The sequence below is a fragment of the Idiotropiscis lumnitzeri genome, chromosome 3 (assembly GCF_059441095.1).
Source record: "Idiotropiscis lumnitzeri isolate Australia: NSW breed Sydney's pygmy pipehorse chromosome 3, RoL_Ilum_1.0, whole genome shotgun sequence".
NCBI classification, from domain to species: domain Eukaryota; kingdom Metazoa; phylum Chordata; class Actinopteri; order Syngnathiformes; family Syngnathidae; genus Idiotropiscis; species Idiotropiscis lumnitzeri.
The window spans coordinates 7,310,945-7,332,754 of NC_142393.1; the positions used below are offsets into that span (position 1 = coordinate 7,310,945).

General features: G+C 42.7%; 2 protein-coding genes across 5 annotated transcripts in view; both read right to left on the reverse strand.

Moving 5' to 3' along the window:
- Window positions 1-8,025: 8,025 nt before the first annotated feature.
- Window positions 8,026-16,983, reverse strand: wnt5a (wingless-type MMTV integration site family, member 5a). The gene is made up of 5 exons (XM_088292185.1): window positions 16,125-16,983; window positions 14,218-14,366; window positions 11,933-12,180; window positions 9,756-10,048; window positions 8,026-8,610 (listed from the first exon to the last, which is right to left on the reverse strand). The coding sequence occupies exons 2-5, from the start codon at window positions 14,352-14,354 to the stop codon at window positions 8,152-8,154; spliced, it is 1,137 nt and encodes a 378-aa protein (XP_088148311.1). The 5' UTR covers window positions 14,355-14,366; window positions 16,125-16,983; the 3' UTR covers window positions 8,026-8,151.
- A 95-nt stretch (window positions 16,984-17,078) lies between these two features.
- LOC148339699 (ERC protein 2-like) overlaps window positions 17,079-21,810 on the reverse strand; it is a 127,303-nt gene continuing 122,571 nt past the window's right edge. For 3 of the 4 annotated variants that reach the window (XM_088292183.1, XM_088292182.1, XM_088292177.1), the window contains one exon: window positions 19,058-20,645. The gene's annotated coding sequence lies outside the window, so the exon portion shown is untranslated. Of the gene's footprint in view, window positions 17,098-19,057; window positions 20,646-21,810 lie in introns of those variants that run through there. The other variant, XM_088292181.1, reaches the window with a different exon arrangement.

The window sequence follows — 21,810 nt, forward strand, 5'->3', positions numbered from 1 at the left end:
GTAAAAACAGATCAGTTTCCTTCTCTGGTCCCCAAAGTCTGACGGGTTCTTGCATTCATCCAAAACCACACACATCTGAACTCATGAAGTCATAAACTCCAGTCAAGCTCTGAAGCAACCTTAAAAAAAAAAAAAAAGCTAAAAAAAAATCTCCCATTAAGGAGTACAGTTGGAACGTCGTCCGTTTCATGGAAAAACAAACAATTATTTGCTTTCATTTCATGTTGAAATGTATTTAGTCCTTGTCAAAGCAAACAAACACAAAGCCAATAAACGCCCTACCTGGAAGTAAACGAGGAAGCATAAATATTCCATTACAGGATTTTTGCTCTCAGAGGGATTTGTGGTTTATTGGATCTAGTGAGACATTACCTGCGTCTCCTGTCATTTTCTCATCTGCAGTGTGTGTGTGTGTGTGTGTGTGTGTATTCATTAATTACAAAGACCTCAGTGTACAACCCCTATTTAAACACCTTATTTCAAGTTTTTAATGGAGGCTCTCACTTGCCAAGGTGTCGATCATATGAAAAAAAAAAAGACAAGCAAAACTGTGAGAGGGAAAAAAAAAAAGGAAAAATATGCTGCGGTCTCTTTACTCATTTTTTTTCCCCCCTCAAACTTTATGAGTGAATGTGTCTTCTTCTCTGTGTGACCTCTTTGGATGAACGGAAATCCTTCATAATAACACTGGCAATGACATAGCTCTCCTTTCCACAAACGCATGACTAAATGGCCATGATGTCTTTCGGGAATAATTTACTCTGTTTGTTTTCAACACAGTCAACGTGGACTGAGTAAGAGGAGTTTTGTTTTGTGTTGTTTTTATCAATTGGATCGAGTTCCTGTGAAGTTTAACTCCTTAAAATCACAACAATATGAAGTACTGTAATGTGTTAGTGTTACGACTGTGTTATAACACACATGTAATAACACAAACAAATTTTGATACACTAGTGAGGCTTGTCGTTTTACCCCTGGATCACGATCATTGATGTTTGATGAATTTATTTAGCGAGTGATTAATTTATCGAGGGTTGTTCAGCACTTTTCACTAGTGGTGAGAAAATGAAACTTCATGAAGCACTTGTGATTTTTTTTTTCACTCCTCTAGGCGGTGCAGTTAGGGGTGCTATTTCTGTGTTTAAGGCTCTCCGTATAACATGCTAGCTTACATACGGTAACATGCATACATGCTAAAACGGCACCCTGTCCACTTTTTTAAGACTTTTAAGTGTGCCTTATGGTGGTGAAAATACGGTAAATTTCCACTGAACCGAGAGTGCCATCTAGAGGAGTCAAAATTCCTCATGAAGTTTCATTTGCCCATCACTACTTTTCACATGTCAGAAAAGAATCTGAATCAATAGCCCAATAAATCCAGACGGTTGCTTCAATAATCCAAGCAGAAAGACAGATCGTCGTTCTTGTTTTTGTTGTCATCTTATCTTCATTGCACGTTAATAGAAAGCAACTGAGGAGTGGCTCGCTGCCGATTGATTGGCCCCAGAAGCCAAACTCGCCAAGCTCCCAGTAAAGCCGAACCTCAACACTTCACTTGCTATGCTTCATTAAAGCAAACGTTGACTTCATCTGAGACACCCAAAGAGCATCCGTCACTGTCAGATTTCTTCCTCTGCCATTTCCTCTTCGTGAAAAAAAATAAAGTTCTTTTACATGTTTCACCCATCGTGGAATGAGAGTCAGAGTCCAGAGTTTAATTAATCGAGAAAAACAGACAAATGGGATGTTATTGTTCAAGAAGTCATCTTTGGTTGAAAAACGGAACAGACTTTGTGGCGAAAGGTGTGAATGTCCGTCTCTCTACGTACATATATACGTACGAGCTTTATCATTTAGCTTCACGTGAGGCCGTCTACAGTCTGTGTGGTAATGTTGGCATTTAACTGGCAGAATGTGGATGGAAAAGGAAGCTCAATAACTTCACAAACAAATAATGTGAACCGTAACTGGGCACTGGAGGCCACTTTGGTGTAATTCACCAACGTTTTATACATGCAGGCTGACAGAATCACTCAGCTACCGATGCTGACCTGGCACTCAGATCTCTGTGGACACACGCATACGCGCACACGCGGCACTGGCACACATTTATATAGACGTGAGGCAAACAAGTGAGTCTTTCGAGCATTATCCACATTTCCTTGCACACGGAGTAAATACTAGCGATGGGGAAATGAAGCCTAGTACTAGTCAAGTACTTTTAACTCATTAATCCAGAAGACGTATATACACATTTTCAAAATTGTAGTCCCTGCCTACCAAAGACGTATTTATACGTCTTAGCCTTTTTTTTTTTTTTTTTTGCATCATAGCTCCAGGTTTTTATCTTTAGAACACAATATACTGTAGGCCTTGCAAAATCAGTCAAAATCCAGAAAAAAACACTGTGATTGAGGCGTTTCCTCTCGGGAAAATGGCTTAATATATATTTTTTTACTCCTCGAGTTGGTGCACTTGGTTTAAAGCAGTGCTTCTTAAATAGTGGGGCGAGGCCCCCTGGGGTGGCGCATGTGATCCTAGGGAACATGTTTTAATTTTTTCCCCGCCGTACGACAATAAAGTGTAATTGCACATCCACTCCAGTAGTTGGCAGTGGCGCTCGCCTTGCTTATTGTGATCAGCGAGTATTAACGCTACGGTGTTGGTTTGTTTTGCGACAAAAATATTTATAGTTGTGGCGGAGTGTGGGTGGACGTAAAAGAAAATAATTGAGAACTGGTTTAAAGATATATGCAAGGCAATGGAAATCTATTCATTTATTTCCCACTGCATCTTTAAACCAAGAGTGACTTATGGAGAAGTAAAAAATGATCAAGTGCTTCCTGAAGCATAATTTTCCCATCAGTAGTAAATACACATAGAAGGACCTATAAGTGTACGTTTGATACACAAAAAATGAAAACTACGGAGAAATATTGTAAAGTTTTATAATAATGATGTTTTCAGGTCTGTGGTGTAAGTAAATGTCCACCGTGTGAGAAGATCACATGTCTGAATATTGAGAACGCTCCATGGTCAGTGTTTACTTTGGTCATAGAAGTTCTGCAAATTCAATTAAGGAACACCTTGAAAGAAAAATGTCACTTGACAGAACGACAGCCGACATTTAATATGGAATAACAGATAGGAATCCTCCCCTATGAGTGTGATTATCTTTCCACATCTGTGAGCAATAAAGCGAGACGAGCTGCAACACTGTGTGCTATTTCAGTTTCACACGCACGCACACGCACGCACGCGGCCATTCTGCTCGTTGACATTTCCACTTTGCAATTACCTCACGCGATATCATTTATTCTGCTTTGTAGTTGGACTGACAAGTGAGCGCTCTAACAATTATGCATATTGCAGGGCAACGAGGGCTAAGCAGTCTGACCCGGAATAAGACGACCGGAGTTCTGTCTAAAATATTAGCCGAGATGAGAACGGTTTTTGAACTGACTTTGATTTGTAAAAGTAATCATTTTTCCTTTGCTGTCAAATGCTATGCGTCTAAGGACAAAAGCCGCAGTCATGGCACATTGAGAAACTGTGACCTCTTTGTGAAACCTTTCTATTTTCTGCCGGCGTTGTGCCCTGTTGAAACAACTTGTGGTGCGAGTGGTTTCTCGGGCGGAGGGAGGAGGGGGGAGGGGGGAGGGGGGGAGGGGGGGGGGGACACCGAACTCGAACTGGCAGCGAGGCAAGCAAGAGCTGGCAGCTGTGTGGCACCAGCCCGTCTCTCTGATCCAATCCAGACTGTTTGCAACGTCACGCTGTGGCGGCTTGCCCTTCTTCTTTAAAACACACAACCACAATCCCAAATAGTTCTAAATGGAGCACTGCGGGGCGCACTTATTTTGGCCCGATTGTCGCTATGCGATTTTTACAGTAAGAACCTTGGAATGGAGCAATCTGAGCTTTTGGCTCGCGAGGCTGAGCATTGCCAGAGCCGGCTGAACCTGACAGTTCATGGATTCACTTCTCGAAGCGAAAGGTGCCCAGATCAATAGCAAGTGTGTGTTTTTATGGCGTTGCCTCGACTCTGGCCGGTGACACTTCACTGTGCACAATGTAGCCGTAATTTGATGTGGCAACAAGTAAGAAAACGCGTATGGACCTAAGAATGCAAACCGCCTTTATATTGCCTTAAATCAAAAATAATAATAATTTAAAAAAAAAAGAAAAGCGCAGGGCTTTTGTTTCGTAGATGGTAAACGGTTGTTAGCCTTTCACTGTGTTCCACGAGTCAAATAATTTATTCATTTTACGAAGCAGTAGTCAGCGAATAGATATAGCTGCTTGGTTTTGAGAAAACACAACAAGTCACGTAAAAAAGAAAACAATTAAAACCACGCAGGAATTTTAATGTACTTGAAGAACTTGAGTTGGCGTGTTCTTGCCGGACCTGTGTCGGTTTCAACCAGTTGTTCTGGCTCCCTACCACAGTCAACAGTCTTTTTCGCTGTGAAAGTCGCCCCGAACGTGGGTTTGATATTAACACGATGTGCAACCTTGAACGAACTCATGGTTTAATGGAAGGAAAATACCAAGTCTGACTTTTTGTCGAATTGCACGGAGAACCGGAGATTAAAGCATAAGACGATAGGCGATATATTAAAAGTCTGGATCTTTCAGTTCTGTGTAAAGAATTCAGGTCCAAGTTAGAATGCTTGTTCTGTGCATGTGCGCCTACACTTGCGGTTGACTTTAATTATGTGTACGATTCCCAAATAACAATCCTTTACTCCGTGACCACAACCTGCAAAAGAAAGTGATGTTCTGCGCAGAGCAGGCGGAAAAATATTTTCACAGCCGTGCACATTTTCACTCAAACCGTTTGAAAGCAAAGGCGGTGAGGCTGAGTAAAAGTGGGTACCTGGGCACCTGCGGGTGTCAGGTTCCCCCCCCTCCCCAACAGCAGCTCACTGTGCACCTGGAGTTTGTTGTGCAAAGAATCATGCTGGCTTGAAGAACTTCAAGGTGCCTCGTGCATCACGTGCACGTCGTTCCTGACAGTCCTATGCAGAAGAAAGTTGGAGGGAGATACGCACACAACTCAGTCAAGACAGCCACAAATATTGAGGGGGAATCGTGCTGCATTGCATACATGACCTCAGAATGACCAGCAGAATCGAATGCAAGCAATCTCTGCGCCTAGCTTTCTGTTTTATGTCGCTCGGAAGATGAGATTTACGAGGTTGGGAAAGCGCGCGTCATCTTCATACGCGTCACAAAGTAGTGCCAGCCAGAAAAAACTGCTTTTAAAGCTGCTGTTGATTTTTATTGTACTGTTTTTGTTTTATTTTTTTTAGTGGAGAAGTCAAGTTGCGATTGTAAGGTTTGATTGCAGAAATTGGGGGCTTCTTTAGTGGTCTGCGTGCACGGATAATTTGCGCTCAATCTTTGGCAGTGAGCGGACAGTGCGCACATCCTGAGCTGTCACCCATCAACCTGTTCTCGCTAGGGAAGATTTTGGTGATGATTATCAATAAAAATATTAACTCGTGTTTTTATTATGTTATTAGGAATTATGTTACTACACAAAACACATTGAACGAGTTGAACAAAGCGCATTTGTTTTGCATTTGAAGTTTACTGCTATTGGAAACATGACATTGGCTCATTTTCATACTGAGGGGTGATTGGAATTTGGCTCTCCGCTCGCAGCAGACAGCTATCCGTCAGCAGGCCGATACTCTGAGCAGAAGGAAAATGGGAGGTGGTGCGGAGTCAAGAAACATGACATGAGAAACAACCTGCTATGTTTTATATTTGAGGGGCTAAGCAAGACAATAAGACTGCAAGAAGTGGAGTGGAGGAGATAGGTATGAGATAATAAAAATATGTGAAATATAATATTTTGTGGGGGGGGGGGGGCACAGCATTTATGTTGAGGGGAACAGGCCCCCTCTTGGACCGACAGAGCCTCGCCCTTGAGCTTTCAGTACTTTGGAATCAGAGGACACAGGGCCTAGTCTCAGGACAAAAAAACAAAACAATGCCAATAGATGTTGAAGGGATGCTCTTGAGGAAGGAATTAATGAATGTTAGAAAAACATTTTTGTGAATATCTCAATTGCAATCAACTAAAAAAAAAAATTGTTGTGATGTATTCGTTAACGTAATCACACAGGGAATGTGTACTTAATAAAGTGTCCGGGATGAGCACGTCACAGTTGGACCGACTTCGAAAGACCAATAGCGTAACTACCGTCAAGCCACTTTGTATTAGTTCTCGAACTTCAACTTTCATTTAACCGCATCGTCGGCGGCTCCGCTCACATTTCTCCCCGTCCGTGTAATCCCTTGTTTCTTATTACCGAATCTTCTCTCCTGGTCCCCCCTTTTTTTTTTTTGAGCTCCAGCAGCTTCTGACAAGGCCCAGCCTTTTTCCAGGCAGCCTCAGTCCCGCTGCCCACACTGAAAATCCCCGTCTTCCGACAACAATATGATTAATGGTTCCATTTACTGACCCACTGTCAGCGGATTGTTGAGCGCTGCGTATAATTTAACCACAACTAAGACGCCTTTGAGGCCGACCATCTCCGGGTCTCGAGCAGTCGCTCTCTCTGTGCTCAGGCTGTCATTTCACAAAGATTAGACTGTCTGTCACGACACGGGACTGAAGATGAGGAGAACAACTGAATGGAAGCCGCCTTAGAAATGTGAGCAAAAAAAAAAAAAAAAAAAGAGCTTCCTACTTGTTCATGTCGATGTGTGTGCCAAGCCAAAAAAAAAAAAAAAAGACAACTTGTCAAAGACGATCTGGGTAAATATTATGGTTTTAGATATTTATTGAAACAAAGTAGAGCATTTAGCCAATTTGTAAAAAGTAACAAAATATTTGCTATTACACATGAAGCTTAACAAACCTCAAACTGATGAAGGAAGCTTATAAATATACATAAATTTAGTTGGACCGGTGGAGATAATTGACTTAACGAGTGGTATTGAAAATGCGCCATTACTGGCAATTGGACCAACCGATGTGTAAAATGTGTCGAACGCCAACACTGAACTTGAGTGAGAAGAAAAACCGAGTGGACAAATAAGGTGCATTTCCCTTTCCAAAAAAAAAAAAAAAAAAAAAAATGTGACGAGCCGCAAGAGTGAGTGATACCGTTTTTAAAAGTGACTTCCACGTACAGAGTGTCCAACTAAAGGATGCTTTGCGGCGATAAATGGTGGATCTGGTTAAAGGAAATAAATACAGTTTACTGATCGATTGAATAGACATATATATACACAGAACATGGACTATTTCACCAATGTAATCAAAACCTTGCCCATATATATTCAAACCAGGTTATGTATTGCAGACTATGGTAAATGAATAATTAATATGGAAAACAGTGTTGGCTATAATATTAACTGATGCACTGCAGTAAAAAAAAACAAAACAAAAAAAAACAAAACAGCGGAACAGACACATACAGACAGATTTAAGCTTCTGTATCAAAGTGCATAATGGTGGCGTGCTTCTGTAGCACCTGCGGATTGCTCAGGCTTGCGGGACAGCTTAATAAATAGCCCAGCCCCCCCCAAAAAAAAACGTCCTCTGTCTGAACCCATTTTTCCTCTCCGGACTCACACAAACCAACAAGATCTCTCACGCGCCACGAATTGGGATCGGGGGTGCTGGTTTGGGAAGGGGCCCATGAAAACACATCCATCCATACGACACACAGGCATTCTCCTGTCAACGCAGCCATACAACAAAGCAGGACCTCCAAGTCAACTGCGCGCCAACTATCGCACACGACTTTTTTCTTAGAACAAGGGGGAGCACGGTCCAATTTTGTTATCCATAAAATAAAACAATAATTTTCCGGAATTAATCGAGTTGATGCGAAGAGGTGAAAGTGTTTCCAGCCATTTTAGGCACTTGCAGGGATTAAAAAAATTAATAAAAAAATCAGGTGGGCCAAAATAAAAATCTGAAAATAAATATTTCATGATAATCTCAGTTCCTGAAGACGTGATTTATTTCGGGGAGGAAAAAAAAAAAAAAAAAGTCAAGTCTTTTTTTTTTTTTGCAACGGCATAATTGTTTAACTCTATAAATATAATTTATATAGTTTCTCTCTTGCATTTTCTCTCCGTCTTGGATTTCCTTCGCTCGCCATCGTCTGCAGTTCTCCTCTAGTCTCACTTGCAGACGAATTGGTCTACGATTTTGGTGCAGCGCTTGCACTTGACGTAGCAGCACCAGTGGAACTTGCAGTGGCAACGCTCCACTAACTGGGCCTTGAATTGGTCGTAACCGCGACCGCAGCACATCAGCTCGCAGCCATCCATCCCCTCTGAGGTCTTGTTGCAAAGACGACCCACTGTGCCCAGCGAGCCAGTGCTTTGGTTCCTCAGGCAGTAGTCTGGACTGGACTCGATGTACACCAGGTCGTGGCTGGTGGGGGGGTTGAACTTGTTATTCATCTGCACCAGCTTCCCACGAGAGTTGAGCTTCATGGCTGCGGCGCTGTCGTACTTCTCCTTCAAGGCGTCGCCCACCTTGCGGAAGTCAGCCAGCTGCAGCCAGCAGGTCTTGAGGCTGCACGAGCCCGAGACTCCGTGGCACTTGCACGACACGTGTGCAAGGTCGGACACAGTCTGGGGGCAAAGCAAAGACCGCACCGATGAATGCACTTGCACGGAAAGCGAGAGAAGCAGGCATCTATGATGCAGTCACATCTAGATTCAGCACAGGATCGGATAGGACAACTGTACTGATCCTGTCCACTAGTGATAGACCGATTGTCAGGGCATATATTTGGGATTTTGCCGATTATTATAATTTTTTTTTTTTACTTTCAAGGCCGATAAATTAAACGCTTGTTTATTTTTGGCTCGCTGCAGAACACATCGCTCTATCTGCTGTGCTCGTGACCCTGCCTGCAGAAGCAGATTGCATTGCCTACAGCACTATCTGATTGTTTTTTTTGGAGCAGCCATTCAGCAGTAAGGTGCCTGTTTGCTTTTTCACCTCGAGTAACACCAACTACGGTTGAGGTCCCACGAGAATAGGAAGAAAAGGAAACAGACTTTGCCGAAATTTGAATAAATGTCAGTCCGCTAAGACTCACAACTGATAGAAAACTATTTGCCGTGGTAAACTTTAAAGAGATGTTTGTTTTCCTTAAACTATAAGACATGCAGCTGAGCCTGGGAGCTCCGTGCACTTTTTGTTAGACTTTTAAAACTAAGTTGTCTAAAAAAGCTTTAATATGCTGTAAATCACTAAAGTTCTTTCACAAATATGTGCTTAATGCCATTTTTGCCAAGTTTTGAATTTCTTTTTTCAAAATTTTTACACCATTTTATTTTTAATTTTTTTCAACAAATGAATATCGGCTTCAAATATTGGTTATCAGCCTCCACAACCACTACTATCAGGCCTGGAAAAAGTGTATCGTTCTATCACTACTGTGCACGTGTGCATTATAAAAGTACAACGAAACAGTCCACGCTTCAAAAGACAACCGCCTGGCTAGCGATATCTTGGCTTGGCTTGCTTTGAGGTGGTTTCAAGATGTTTGGGGAGGAAAATGAAACCCCAGAACTGTCAGAGTGATGCTATCTACTCCTCAAATCTCAGAACCCGTGGGGGCGCGCAGAGAGAGCTGTTGAATCTGATTGACCTGCGTTGTCTCACTTCCAGCTCGGCCTTTTTTTATTATTTTTTTTTTTAAACATGCATGTGGATTTATTGGTCGCAACTTTTAAGAGAGCTTTTGAACGCCCGTCCGCGCACGTACCCTTCTTCCAGCCTCGTTGTTGTGAAGATTCATCATAAGCCGCGCACTGTCCTGCGAGCCTTTCGGGTAGCTCTTCTCCCTCTCGCGAGCATCCACAAACTCCTTGGAGAATCTGTAGCCGTAGTTGAGGTTGTCTCCGCAACCGCCCCACAGCCAGTCTCGCGGCAGGTCTTTGGGTCGAGCGGCACGGCTGCACCCGCAGCTCGACAGCTCCCCCTCTCTGCAGGCGCGGCTCACTGCGTTCACAACCCCTGCCGCGCTGATGGCGTAGGTGAAGGCCGTCTCTCGGCTGCCTGTGCACAAACAATTCCAAATATTTGGGTGCAAACTCAACAAAGAATTCAATGTCATGCAATTGGGTTCGTTCGGCGTGGTTCCGACCCGCATATTTGATGCACCGTCACCTGTTGCGGAGCACCTGATCAATTCTGCAGGATTCTTTAGTCAAAGATGCTGAAAAGTGGAATTTGATTTGCTCTTGCTGGGCTTGAGCCAGAGAGTGGACATCGCCCGCCGGTGAGAAAGAATTCAACCCCACAAACAGCGCAGCGTTTTCTCCAAATGGAAAACCACAAGGTCTCTTTCACATTGTCCGTCATGACTGAGCAGACGGATTCTGGGTTTTCTGCCCATGAACTCCACCCTATCTCATTTCTTCCTTATAGAGGAAAAAAAAAAATCAGCAGATTGGAACTCACCGTTAAGACCAAAGAGCAAAACCGAGGAGCGATGTGGACAAAAACGGCAAAAGAAGAAACTGTTGAAAATGGAACTGCACTTCTCACAAAGCCTCGTGGCCAAAAAGTAACGACTGCGATGACAAAAGCAGATGGACAAAGAGAGAGAAAGAAAAAAAAAATTGAAAAGATTTGTCAAGGCATGAATGGAAAAAGGCGCCCATCGAAAGTCAAAAGAGAGGCATCAAAAATGACAAGGACAAAGAAGCCTGTTAGAAAGTTTGCGATATATCCAGCTGGGATATCCGGGAAGGAGTGGATTCGAGCAGGGAGGATTTATTACTCAGATGCTCGACTATTTTTTTATTTTTTTTTTTAAACATCCTTTGAATATTGGCGTCGTATCAGACTTGTCGACAGACTCAAGTGTCTTCTCCTTGAAACCACCCTGAAGAAAACCAGAAAGGCAGAGTCGCCGAACCCAACTGCTTCAGTGCTGCTCGGAGGCTCGCTTTTAAATCAAAAGCAGTGTCCTCAGACAGCCGGCAGACAGTCAGACGGGTCGAACCAACTTGGAGGGGAGAGCGTGTTTTATGAGCGCTGCAGAGGAATCGTGTCAAGAAAGAGCAAGTCGGGTAGTAGAGGATCAGTAAAGGGGGTCATATACACAAAAAGGCGAAATTCGAGGACACACGTCGAGTCAGATCTGATTCAAATCGCTGACGTCAAAGAGTTGACGCCCAAATTCAATAAAGGTCAAGCACAGATTGCTTCCCTGGATTTTTCGCAACTCCGGATGGACTATTTTCTAGAGCACTGAAATGTGCATTATCCAGCAGAAAAGAAACGACATCTCTGGACAGACTCACAATCTGTAGCAAAAAAAAATAAAAAATCTGAGCCACAAAGTAAATTCCTTTCTCCAAAATCAGGACATCATATATTTCAAATAAGTTGAATGGAAGTGAAATACCAATAAGTGAGAAAAGAAAATTCAGTGTCGACATTTTGGGATCTGTCCCTGAAAATAATTACTCATCTCAAAGTTGCGGTAACTTTTCAGTACCCCGGAAAACGAAAACGTACGTTGCTCTCGCCATTTCAGACATAAAAATAAAAAAACATCACCTTGTCGTTGAAACTGCAGCAACACCGCTGACATTACAACAAGCATATTGCCTGGATTTATTTTAATCCATCTGGAAGATTATGATCAATAAAACTTGAAGTCGACCTTTTTTTCTTTTTTCTCCCCCCCCCCGTTCCTGAGATGCCGGCACGCATCCAAAGAAAACATTTTGTGGTTTTATCCAAGCATGGTTCGTAAAGTTCTGCAAGCTTGAATGAGGGATCAGATCATCAAACACGCACACCTTCATTTTCGTCTCGCACCCATCAAAGAGAAAAGCTCATTTTCTGCCATGTCACATGCAGAATGTGGAAAAAAAATAAATAAATAAAAAAAAAGGATAACATCGCCATTTCCTCCGTCTTGCTTACCTATTTGCATGACCCGTCCAAAGACCGAAGAGTTGTCCACAGTGCTGCAGTTCCAGCGCCGATGTCTGAACTGATACTGGCACTCCCGGATGCCCGTCTTTGCGCCTTCGCCGATGTACTGCATGTGGTCCTGGTAGAGCTGGCACAGCTTCTTCTGGCCCTGCGAGAGGCCCGCCAACTGGCTGCAAAGCGGCTGGGCACCGATGATGTAGGCCTCCGGGATCAGCAGCGGGTTCATGGCTAAAGACCTGCAGGGCAACGGGGGAGGGCGGACACAAACGCAGGTGTTTTCAATCATGGACCAGCGAGAGCCAAAAAGGAGCAGTCACACACACACACATTTAAAAAAAAAAAAAAAAAAAAAAAAGATAATCAACAGCTGATTGCTTTTCTACCGCTCAGACTTGAAACATTTTATTGAAGGGCCTCGTCCTCGGAACGGCTTTAAATCTTCATGACATTGCACTGAAATGTTATGCGATATGCAGGGCCAAGCACGCAATGGCGGTCAGAAAAGAAGTGCACAGTAGGAAAGAAGGAAATGAGGAGGAACAATAAGAAAGTCCAACACTTATTATTTTTTTTTTTTTGGAGGGTCCAACCCGGTTTAAATAAAGAAATGCTCCACTCCTCGCATGTTGAAGAAGTTGAGCTGGGAGCCGTTCAACGAAAGAGCCAATGTCCCATGACTGAGTGTTTTTTTTTTCTTTTTTCTTTTTACAGCCTTATGGAAGCCTTTATTTTTCTAAACGGGGGGTGGGGGGGGGGTCATATATATTAACCCTTTGCAAGATTTATCCACAACAAAAACTATTTTTGCATACTTTTGAACTACTTTAGCACACCACCGTTGGTTAGTTCAGTTGTAGCGTTCCTAAAACAAGCTCACACCAGCTAAAGCTATGATGACGAAATGGCCTCTCAATTTTCTCACGCAAGCTGATTTTCCACATTTTCACAGCACCACTTTCGAAATAATGATTCAAGGGGGGGGGGGTGGGATATTAAGAAATAGCATCACAACACCGGGCATCTGGTTCCAGGCCACAGGACAATCCGAGCAGCCCATCCCTGAGCCCCTCGAGAGAGACAATTAGCCTCTCGTGTAACTTGATCGACTGGGGGAACTGCAATGGAACACACACACACACGCACACACACACACACACCAGGAAAATATAGTCTGCATAGACACTATGCAGACATGCTAACCCCCTAAATCGTTTTACCCCTGACGTTTTTCCTCAAAGAGTTTTTACTGCAAGCTCAGCTTGCAAGTGGGCCTGTGAGCCAATGCTCAACTGTAAAGCAAATAAAAACAGTAACTTTTTTTTTTTCTGCTCATTGCCACATGAGGTCATGGTCGGCTTTTGCTCGATCAATTGATGCGATTTTATTTGAAATCTTTGCGTGCCCGATTGAGAGTTTGCTCCGAATTTCTTGTGGTGACAAACATGGCAACTTTGACGAGGGGATTCTCCAAGCAAACAATTTGCCTTTCCGGAGGCTCCTTAATACAGAGATTGCCGACCAGCGGTTTGCGAGAGATCATTTTACTATGAAATTGGTCCGTAAACCTTTCTTATCAAATTACAAATAAATCTTGGGTCAACTATCTGTGCCTGCAACGTATAGTGACAGGCAGAAGAATTAAACGTTCTTCCATTAGATGCCGGAAAGCAAATTTAACGAGGATTCACCTGCTGCCATTCATACAAAACAATAAATCACGGCATCAGCTTGCTTTAAATTTCCCACGGAGCAATTCGATTTGTGATTAAACTGCGTGGAGCTCGTCATTATTTCAGCATTCGTAATTTTTGTGACTCCGCCCTCCCCTTTTTTGTTTTAATGTAAAATTGCTGCCTTTGCTTAGTAAAGAATTTTGAAACAATGCATTAGTGTGGTGGTTTAAGCGTATCATGCCAAAATGCAGTTTTCCCCTTTAACAGCAGCAGCTTACATACATTTGGACAGAGAACAATGAAAACCACAGATATTCAGCATTTAGATATTATTTATAATTGTGGCTTGGCAAAAAGGCCAAAAAGAAAACAGAGGAGAAAGAAAGGCCCCCCTGAAATGCTAATGCGCAACAGTGAGCATGTTGTGAGACTTCATACGTGGTGTAAGTAGGCCAAGTCCACTTCCAAAAACACATCAGAATTTTGTCATAAACCCAGTGGAAAAATTCAGCAAAATGGGCTTGCATGCTTTCAAATGTGACAAGTGAAATGCCACAACCGCACAGACGGGCAAATTCCCCCCGAAAGAGCAATACATACCACCACGAGTTGGCCTCCACCACCACCTGCATGAGGAGTGTGACGAGTGTGAGCGCAAAGACGCAGTGTCTGGAGTCCAACACGCTGCCGAGGGGCCAGCAGGACGGCCGACACACACAATCCAGTCCCAACTTCATCGTCGAGCCAATCTGAAGGACGACAGAGCAACATGTCACTCACGTTTGCATACACAAGGGCAGTGTTAATTGTGCGTGCTGCCGCCAATATGTTCAGGTGATCTATTTCACACACACACACACACAACTGCGCGATAGTGTTTTGAATGTGTGAGACGACTTTTTAGCTGCTGAGCACGAATCACACGATAGATGTAAAGACAGCAAGGCCCTGAAAAAAATCAGCCTGATACATTCCATACCATTTATTTGACTCCCAGACATTTGGGAGAGTTGCACAGAAGATACATGCGTTCGTTGGGGGGCAAACAATCATAAAGGACCAATTAAATTTCAGGTTATTGTTATGTTAAAATAGAATTTTTAATTTTCTAAGTATTAAGTGGACATATTGTCTTTAAATGTGATTTGGATTACTCAGTTAAACAAAAGATATTAAAGGCCACAAATGAATATTTTCTTCCAAAACAGATATGTCCAATTTTATGCAAATTAGATTTACTGGTAAAGTGAACGTAGAATCGAACGGCAAGGTAAAGGCCACGTCGACAGCGGGTGGTGCTGAGGCACAGCATTTTGTATTTTCATTTTATTAATAAATTAAGACAACAATATGGGGGTGAAATATATCCAATCCCCACATCTGGCATCCCTGAGTACGAACAGCCAAAATTAAGCCGTGAGGACCTACTTTATCACGCGGCGAGATTTCCGACCCGATTACCGGACTCGCGCAAATTCATCACGTACAGGCAAGATTTACAAGCGGGGTCCAAGTGGGTTAGGGGGTGATTGTCACGTTGGAATGGATGCACAGTTAACATTCAGCAGCATTTTGAAGCCAACACAAAGAGACACACGCGCGTGTAAACGAAAGCCACAGGTGCTTTCAATTACGAGTTGGATTTGCAGCCAATCAAATTATTCAATTTGAGTTTAAATTGTAATAAATCATTTCCCACCCATAGATTATTATATTTGACACGCATGTCGTTAATTACGCGCTGGCGAATTGGAGGCGCTGCATACGTCTGCAGTCGGTGATTCCCCCCCCCACCTTCACGACCTCCTTACAAAACATTTGACCCCAACAAAAGTGGCCCTGCTCGTTGACCTGTTGACTGATAACTAGCACACCCATTTGTGGAGCTATTATTTGAGCGCACTTCCGTTACAGATCAATTGGAGGAACGTCGTCAAAAATGATCAGAGTGACTCAAGTCATTTGAATTATTGAGGGTGTTATTTACATCTCAAGTCAGTTTTGTCCCCCCCCCCCTCAAAATTATTTCAATACCGAAATAAAAACCACGAAGACAACACAGGCATGGACAGACTAAAATTATTATTATTTTTTTAATTATTTTGATAGCATGGGCTAAAAATATTTACATTTTTTTTTATTCAAGCAATTAAAAATGCCACTTTAGACCCTTAACGAACTACGTGAGATAAATAATATTTAACGCGTTCATTTTCTTCTAGTCTTTGTTCCTCCCGTACTGATATTCAAACCAGGAGAGGGAGCCAATTACTACGCTTCGATATGCAGCACTCTTGCCAAAGAAATTACAAGTACAAATCTAATTGAAAAAGTTATTTCAGATCAATTACGCGCTTTCGTTCGTTATTAAATTCATTAATCTTTTGATTACAACGATGCACAAATATAAAAATAAATTAAAAAAAATGCCGAACTACATGATCATGTCTTCCACATTGAAGACGACGCAAATAATAATTGCAATGACTTGGAGATGCTCTACTCACCAGAGCTGGACGATGTAATCCACTTTCTGGGGACGATGTCAAACCAATAATCCCACTGCTGTCCCGGTGGATAATTTGTTTCCTTTTCTCTCGCTGTTGTTTTATCCCAATCTTGTGTACAAGTAGTTTGGAGTTAAAGATGACAGTTCTTCACCAAATGGACACCCCCCCCAAAAAAGACAATAAACCAAACAGATCTGGATGCGCTCCGTGCGCCACAGCAATGGGAAGCAGCGAAATATGATCAAATGTTTGAATTAGAAAATTAACGAGTCGAAGTGAGCAGTTATTTCTAAAAAAAAAAAAAAAAGGTTAAATCGTCACACTGGGTTGAAGGAACAAATGGCAGTGCCCGTTTTAGTTCACCTTTAAATAAAAAGGGGCATCTACACACAGATTGTTAGCTTGAAGGATATCCAAGAATAAAAAAAATAAAGAAATAAATCCCAGTTGCGCACGCTCTCTGGTCATTGAGCGTTTTACTCGTGAAAACATCCACGCGTTGCTTCACGCCACGAGCGACTTGTCAATTTAGCTCCCATTCTGCTCTAAAACTTCGTTGAAAATTCCCGAGTCCAAGCCGTGGCAACCAGTTATCCGCCTCACGACAGTGGGTCAGTAGAGTTCCACACACACACTCAAAAAAAGCCTTCCAAAAATACCAAATAAAAACGACAGTCCAAACGGTGCGGCTTGGCGCGAGCACGCTGCAAAAATAAAAACACAACAAACAAAAAAGGAGACAGCAGCGAGTTTTGCCGAGGATCCCGAGGGTCGTCCTCCCACGCCGCGTGTGTGTGCTCAAGTGCTGCAGACCCGAGTGGAGACGACTTGTGCTTCCCTCTCTCACCTGCTCGTGTGGCCTCCTCCCACAATGCAGCGTGAACGCGCGCGGCCTCCACGCCGCGCATGCGCAGGTCTGCCCCCGACGCCACAGAAGTCGAATTGAGGAGAGAGGCGAGGGTGGGACAGGCTGTAACAAAACAAACCTCTCTATTACCTAAAATAAACTTGAAAAAGCACCTGAGGCTATTAACTTATCCATTCCAGAGCAGAGCTAGAATTTTCCCCTTCAGCAGATCGAGTTTCGTCCCAGCAAAATCGTACCGGGTGCTTTTACAGGCTGCTCTCATCACCTTCGGGCCTTTCCAGGACGGCGGCCTATACTGTAATTATTATTCTATGCTACATGATCTACAAACATGCAGGAGAGATCCACAGGCTTACACCTCAAATATTATTACGTGAACCTGACGACCGATGTCGAAGGTCACGGTGTTTGAATAATTTCACGACATCATGACGCTATATGATTTAATGTTGGTGACTATTGTTGTAAAAGTAGACAAAGCTATAATGAGTAGAAAAATAGATACATGAAATAGGATGTGGCCAAACCAATAATTGATTGTTGTCTATAATGTGGCAATCCCATTGGCGTAAAAAAATCTAATTTAAAAAAAAAAAAATGTACAGAAGTGTTTTTCACAGGACAGCGACGATAGGCAAGTAACTTCCACTTATAGCCCAGGCTAAACTTAGCTCCTCCCAAACATGTAAAGCTTCTCTCTCTCGTCAGCATGTATCATTTTACTTATTTCTTTAAGTTAGGCCACAATACAAAGGACAATTACTTCTGTATTTTGTCGACCCGCCCAACTTAAAACTTTATCGAAGTTTCTTGCCTTGAAATTTTGCGTTCAATCAACTTTTCATTTTTATTTATTTTTTTTTTTACAGTGAGGAAATAGTTTGCTGTGAAAAGAATTTGTGAGAAGTTAACAGCAGGGAATTACTAATTTGCAAATTAAAAATTGTAATGCGATGTCTCTCATTACAGGCAGCATTTTTACGCATTATACATTTGAATTTATTTTGGTTTTAAATTATCAATGTTTTCCATTTCATTTTCCTTCAGCATTTTTTTAATTGCACCTTTTATTTTCTAGGCACACGCAAATTAATTATTTCTTTGCTCAGTGCTCCATTATCGTTTTCCCCCCCGCACACACGATGAATAAACATCTTAAATCTTGAATCAGAGCTCAAGTAGTTAGCATGTAGGTTCAAGGTCCGAATCTCGGCTTGGAGGCTTCCTGCGTGGAGTCTGGCGGTTTCCACCAGCTCATCCGGCTTCTTCCCACATTCCCAAAACATGCAAGTTCGTTTCATTGAAGACTCCCAACTTCCCGGAGGTGTGAATGTGAGTGGAAAAGCTTGTTTGTGTATATGTGCCCTGCGGTTAGGATGGACCCGCCTCTCGCCCAGATGAATGTGGGGTAACCTCCAGCTCAGCCACCGCCCTCGTGAGACAAGCGCTCTCGAAAAATGCATGGATCTCATTTCACCTAATAAAGAACATCCAGTAAAAGAGTGACCGAGGAGGGATGACACCCATTTTTTTCTCTACTTTTTGCACGTCAGCTGTTGGCAGGCTTGCGTGCCAAGGTGCAACCAGCTGCTCTTACCAAACATGCTCAGCCACATTTGTGACCCCGCCCTCAGCGCACTCCCCCCCCACGCACCCCCCAATCAACTCCACACCCACCCCCATGTTCTCTGAGGAAAAAAAGCCCGGGCAACATCTGGCTGAGTTTATGAGAGCGGGAGAGAACTGGTAGACCATGAAAAACTGGGGGAAAACTTCAAGCGTCTATTGTTGAAAGTGCCATTAGCGGCGGTGAAACTTTAATCTTGTGAAAATAGCCATTGTTGCACTCCGTTTGACCACCAAACACTGTCAATGTCAACGTTATTGACATTATTTGGCATAAAAGACACATGGTAGTTCCTGTGAAAGCAAAGTTTATTAAAACAACAGGAAACAAGCTGAGCACTGCAAAACACTGCGGAACAAGTCAAGGGTGAATTCTGTGAACACCCCCCCCCCCCCCCCCCAACAGCACCACCCCCACAAACATTCACATGGAGAAAGTACTTCTAAACCACCCACACACATAAGAAGAATACAAAAAATGTGCATACTTTGTTCAAATGGAACAATCGAAACAAATATTTTTACAGTTGAATAAAAACAAAGAGCGTTGCACTAATATTGTCATGAACGCCAGGATCCCAAAGTCCTTATTTTGTCTTTGACAGTTGTAAATATCCATTTGTGAAGGAATCAAATTTTCCCTTTTTTTTAATTAATCTTTAGAAGTGTGTTCCAGAAAGATCAAAAGGTGGAAGTGGGAAGAGTCACACTTAACATTCGGTTTTGAACATTTTATGGCCCAGGAAGCTCTTTGAGTCTTTAGGGTCCTAAGGCTTCGATCCAATCATTTGCGTTTGTGAGTCACTCTATTTGAGACTCACGAATATGATGCACTGCACAAAAGAAAGAGCATCAAAACAAATACACATCACATCCCCCCAAAAAATAGTGGCACAAAGATATGAAATGAATATAAAAAAAAAAAAAGCATGAAAATGGTTTCATCAATCAAATGCACAGCAGGCTCACATTCCTATTTTATATTAAACGTAATTTGATCGTTGCAGAGTCACCTGACATCCAAAATGATGTGGGTGACCATTCTCGACGGCAAAGCAAGCAGGAGAAAGTCCACCAAACTCGAGTCAGTTTGCAACCACCGGGCCGCACTGATGAAATGAAAAAAAAAAATTGCAGGACTTCCGCTTTATTTATTATTCGAGGTTGAAAAATATTTTATTTCGAAATGTGACTGGCTTCTCTCCGTTACATCCGATTCTTGATGCATGTAAATATGTTAATTCTCTTGGTCGGATTACGTTGATATTAAACCCACAAGCTTGCAATATGAGTAAAAAACATCGCGCGGCATAAATGGGCTGAGCAGCGCAACCCCCCCCCCCCAAAAGGGTTCTAGACTCGTATGAACTGGTCCGCGGCAGGAAAAAAAAAGTTTTGGGACGGCTGCTTTAGAACACAAAAGATTCCATTGGCACGGTACATAGAGAAGGTCTTGGTGGATGTGCGGGTGTGAGGTCCATGTTGTGAAAAGTCCCAATTTTAGTGGCAGAAGTCCAGTTACACCAAAAGTTGAGCGTCAATTCCACTGGCTTGGCTACATTCCCATGAAAAGTGGTGGCTCGATTGTCAGTTGACTGAAAGCCAGAAGTCAAAACTGAATGTTTGACCCGGCCCACAAAGTACCCGGAGAAAACCCACACAGGCACGGGGAGAACATGCAAACTCCACACAGGAAGGCCGGAGCTGGAATCGAACCCGCGACCTCTGTATTGTGAGGCAGACGCGCTAACTTGCTGAAATGTTTTTGAATTTTTAGGAGTTCATAGTTATTCTTTTTTCCAAATGCATTTCAATGGGCGTCAATTAAAAACAAACTTCGGCGATTGAAAATCGATCGGTCCTTCTTCTGATCGGATGGGTTTTTAAACTCGCTGATCGGTGATGGCCTTCAAAATCCCGACGGTGGGACGCCAAGCCGTAATGATGAAGTGAGGTGGAGTTGTGGTAACCCGAATGCACCGCTTGAAGCTCATGGACCTCTTGGTAGCGGGCTGTCCAAGCAGCTGTTGACAGAAACAGGATGAAAAAGTATTTGTGTGAGAGGTCAAATACCGAGATTAAAAAAAACAAAAAAACAACAACAACAAAAGAAGATGAAGTGCCAAACAGCAAAATGAAGATTCATCAACTAGCCGGTTGTTTTTAAAGCTAATTTGTCATTTCTTGAAATGTTACATAAACACCGCTCGGTAGTGGACAAATAGAAGCTCAGATTTTTCATTTCTTTACCGTTCTGTTCCTAAATGTCTGGCGAGCCTCCAGAGCTCCTTCAGAATGTTCGAAAACGCAGCTGGCAGCAGCCCAAACATCAAGTGCTCATTAATAAGAAAGCGGGAAAGAAACTCCCTTTGGAATGCGTCTCATTCAGGCAGCACAACAGTCCGAAACAAATCACTACTTTAAAAAAAAAAGAAAAGGGGATATTTTTGTGACACATTATTATTTTGAGTCCAACACATTGAACGCAGCTGACCAGCAATATAAATATTGTAGAGACAATATTAAACGATCATCATGACGATCCCAAAAATCCTGAGAAAAAGCAGATGAGCTTCGTGTGTTGGGTTTCAAAAAAAAAAAAAAAAAAAAAAAGGATCATATGGAATGTGTCCAGTTCTGTCGTGCGTGCTCATTGGCTGTTGAGTGACCATTCGTTACAGCCGGGAGTAAATAAACAGTCAGTGCAATTAAAGTGCCATCATTTGTTATGCAACAAAGTGTGTGTGTCCGTGCGTGCGTGTGTATAAACCCGAACGTGAGTTTGTCTAAATTTGTGACTCAAGTTTCTCTGCTGTCATCTGCACTTAAGTTAATGATTTGAGGGCGGCACCACAGAATCAATAAATATGGCCCCTGGCACACCATAATAGAGAGCACGACCTGCTTGTTGATGTGCACAAAGAGCGCTCCTCTTTCTTCTCTGTCAACAGTTCTCGAGCACCACACAGCAGATGCATTCACGATATAAATTCAGGCCAGCGTGCACATTTGGGATGAGGAAACGTGCGTGCGTTCGTGCTTATCGGACCGCAATTAACGACTATTAACATAAAGAATGATTAAATGAAGACCGATACAGTGGATTAATATTTTTCAAAATCAGTTTTATGTATTTGTATTCACTTGTTCGTTCATTTATTTAGGAGCAAATTTCAAATTTGTTTTGGG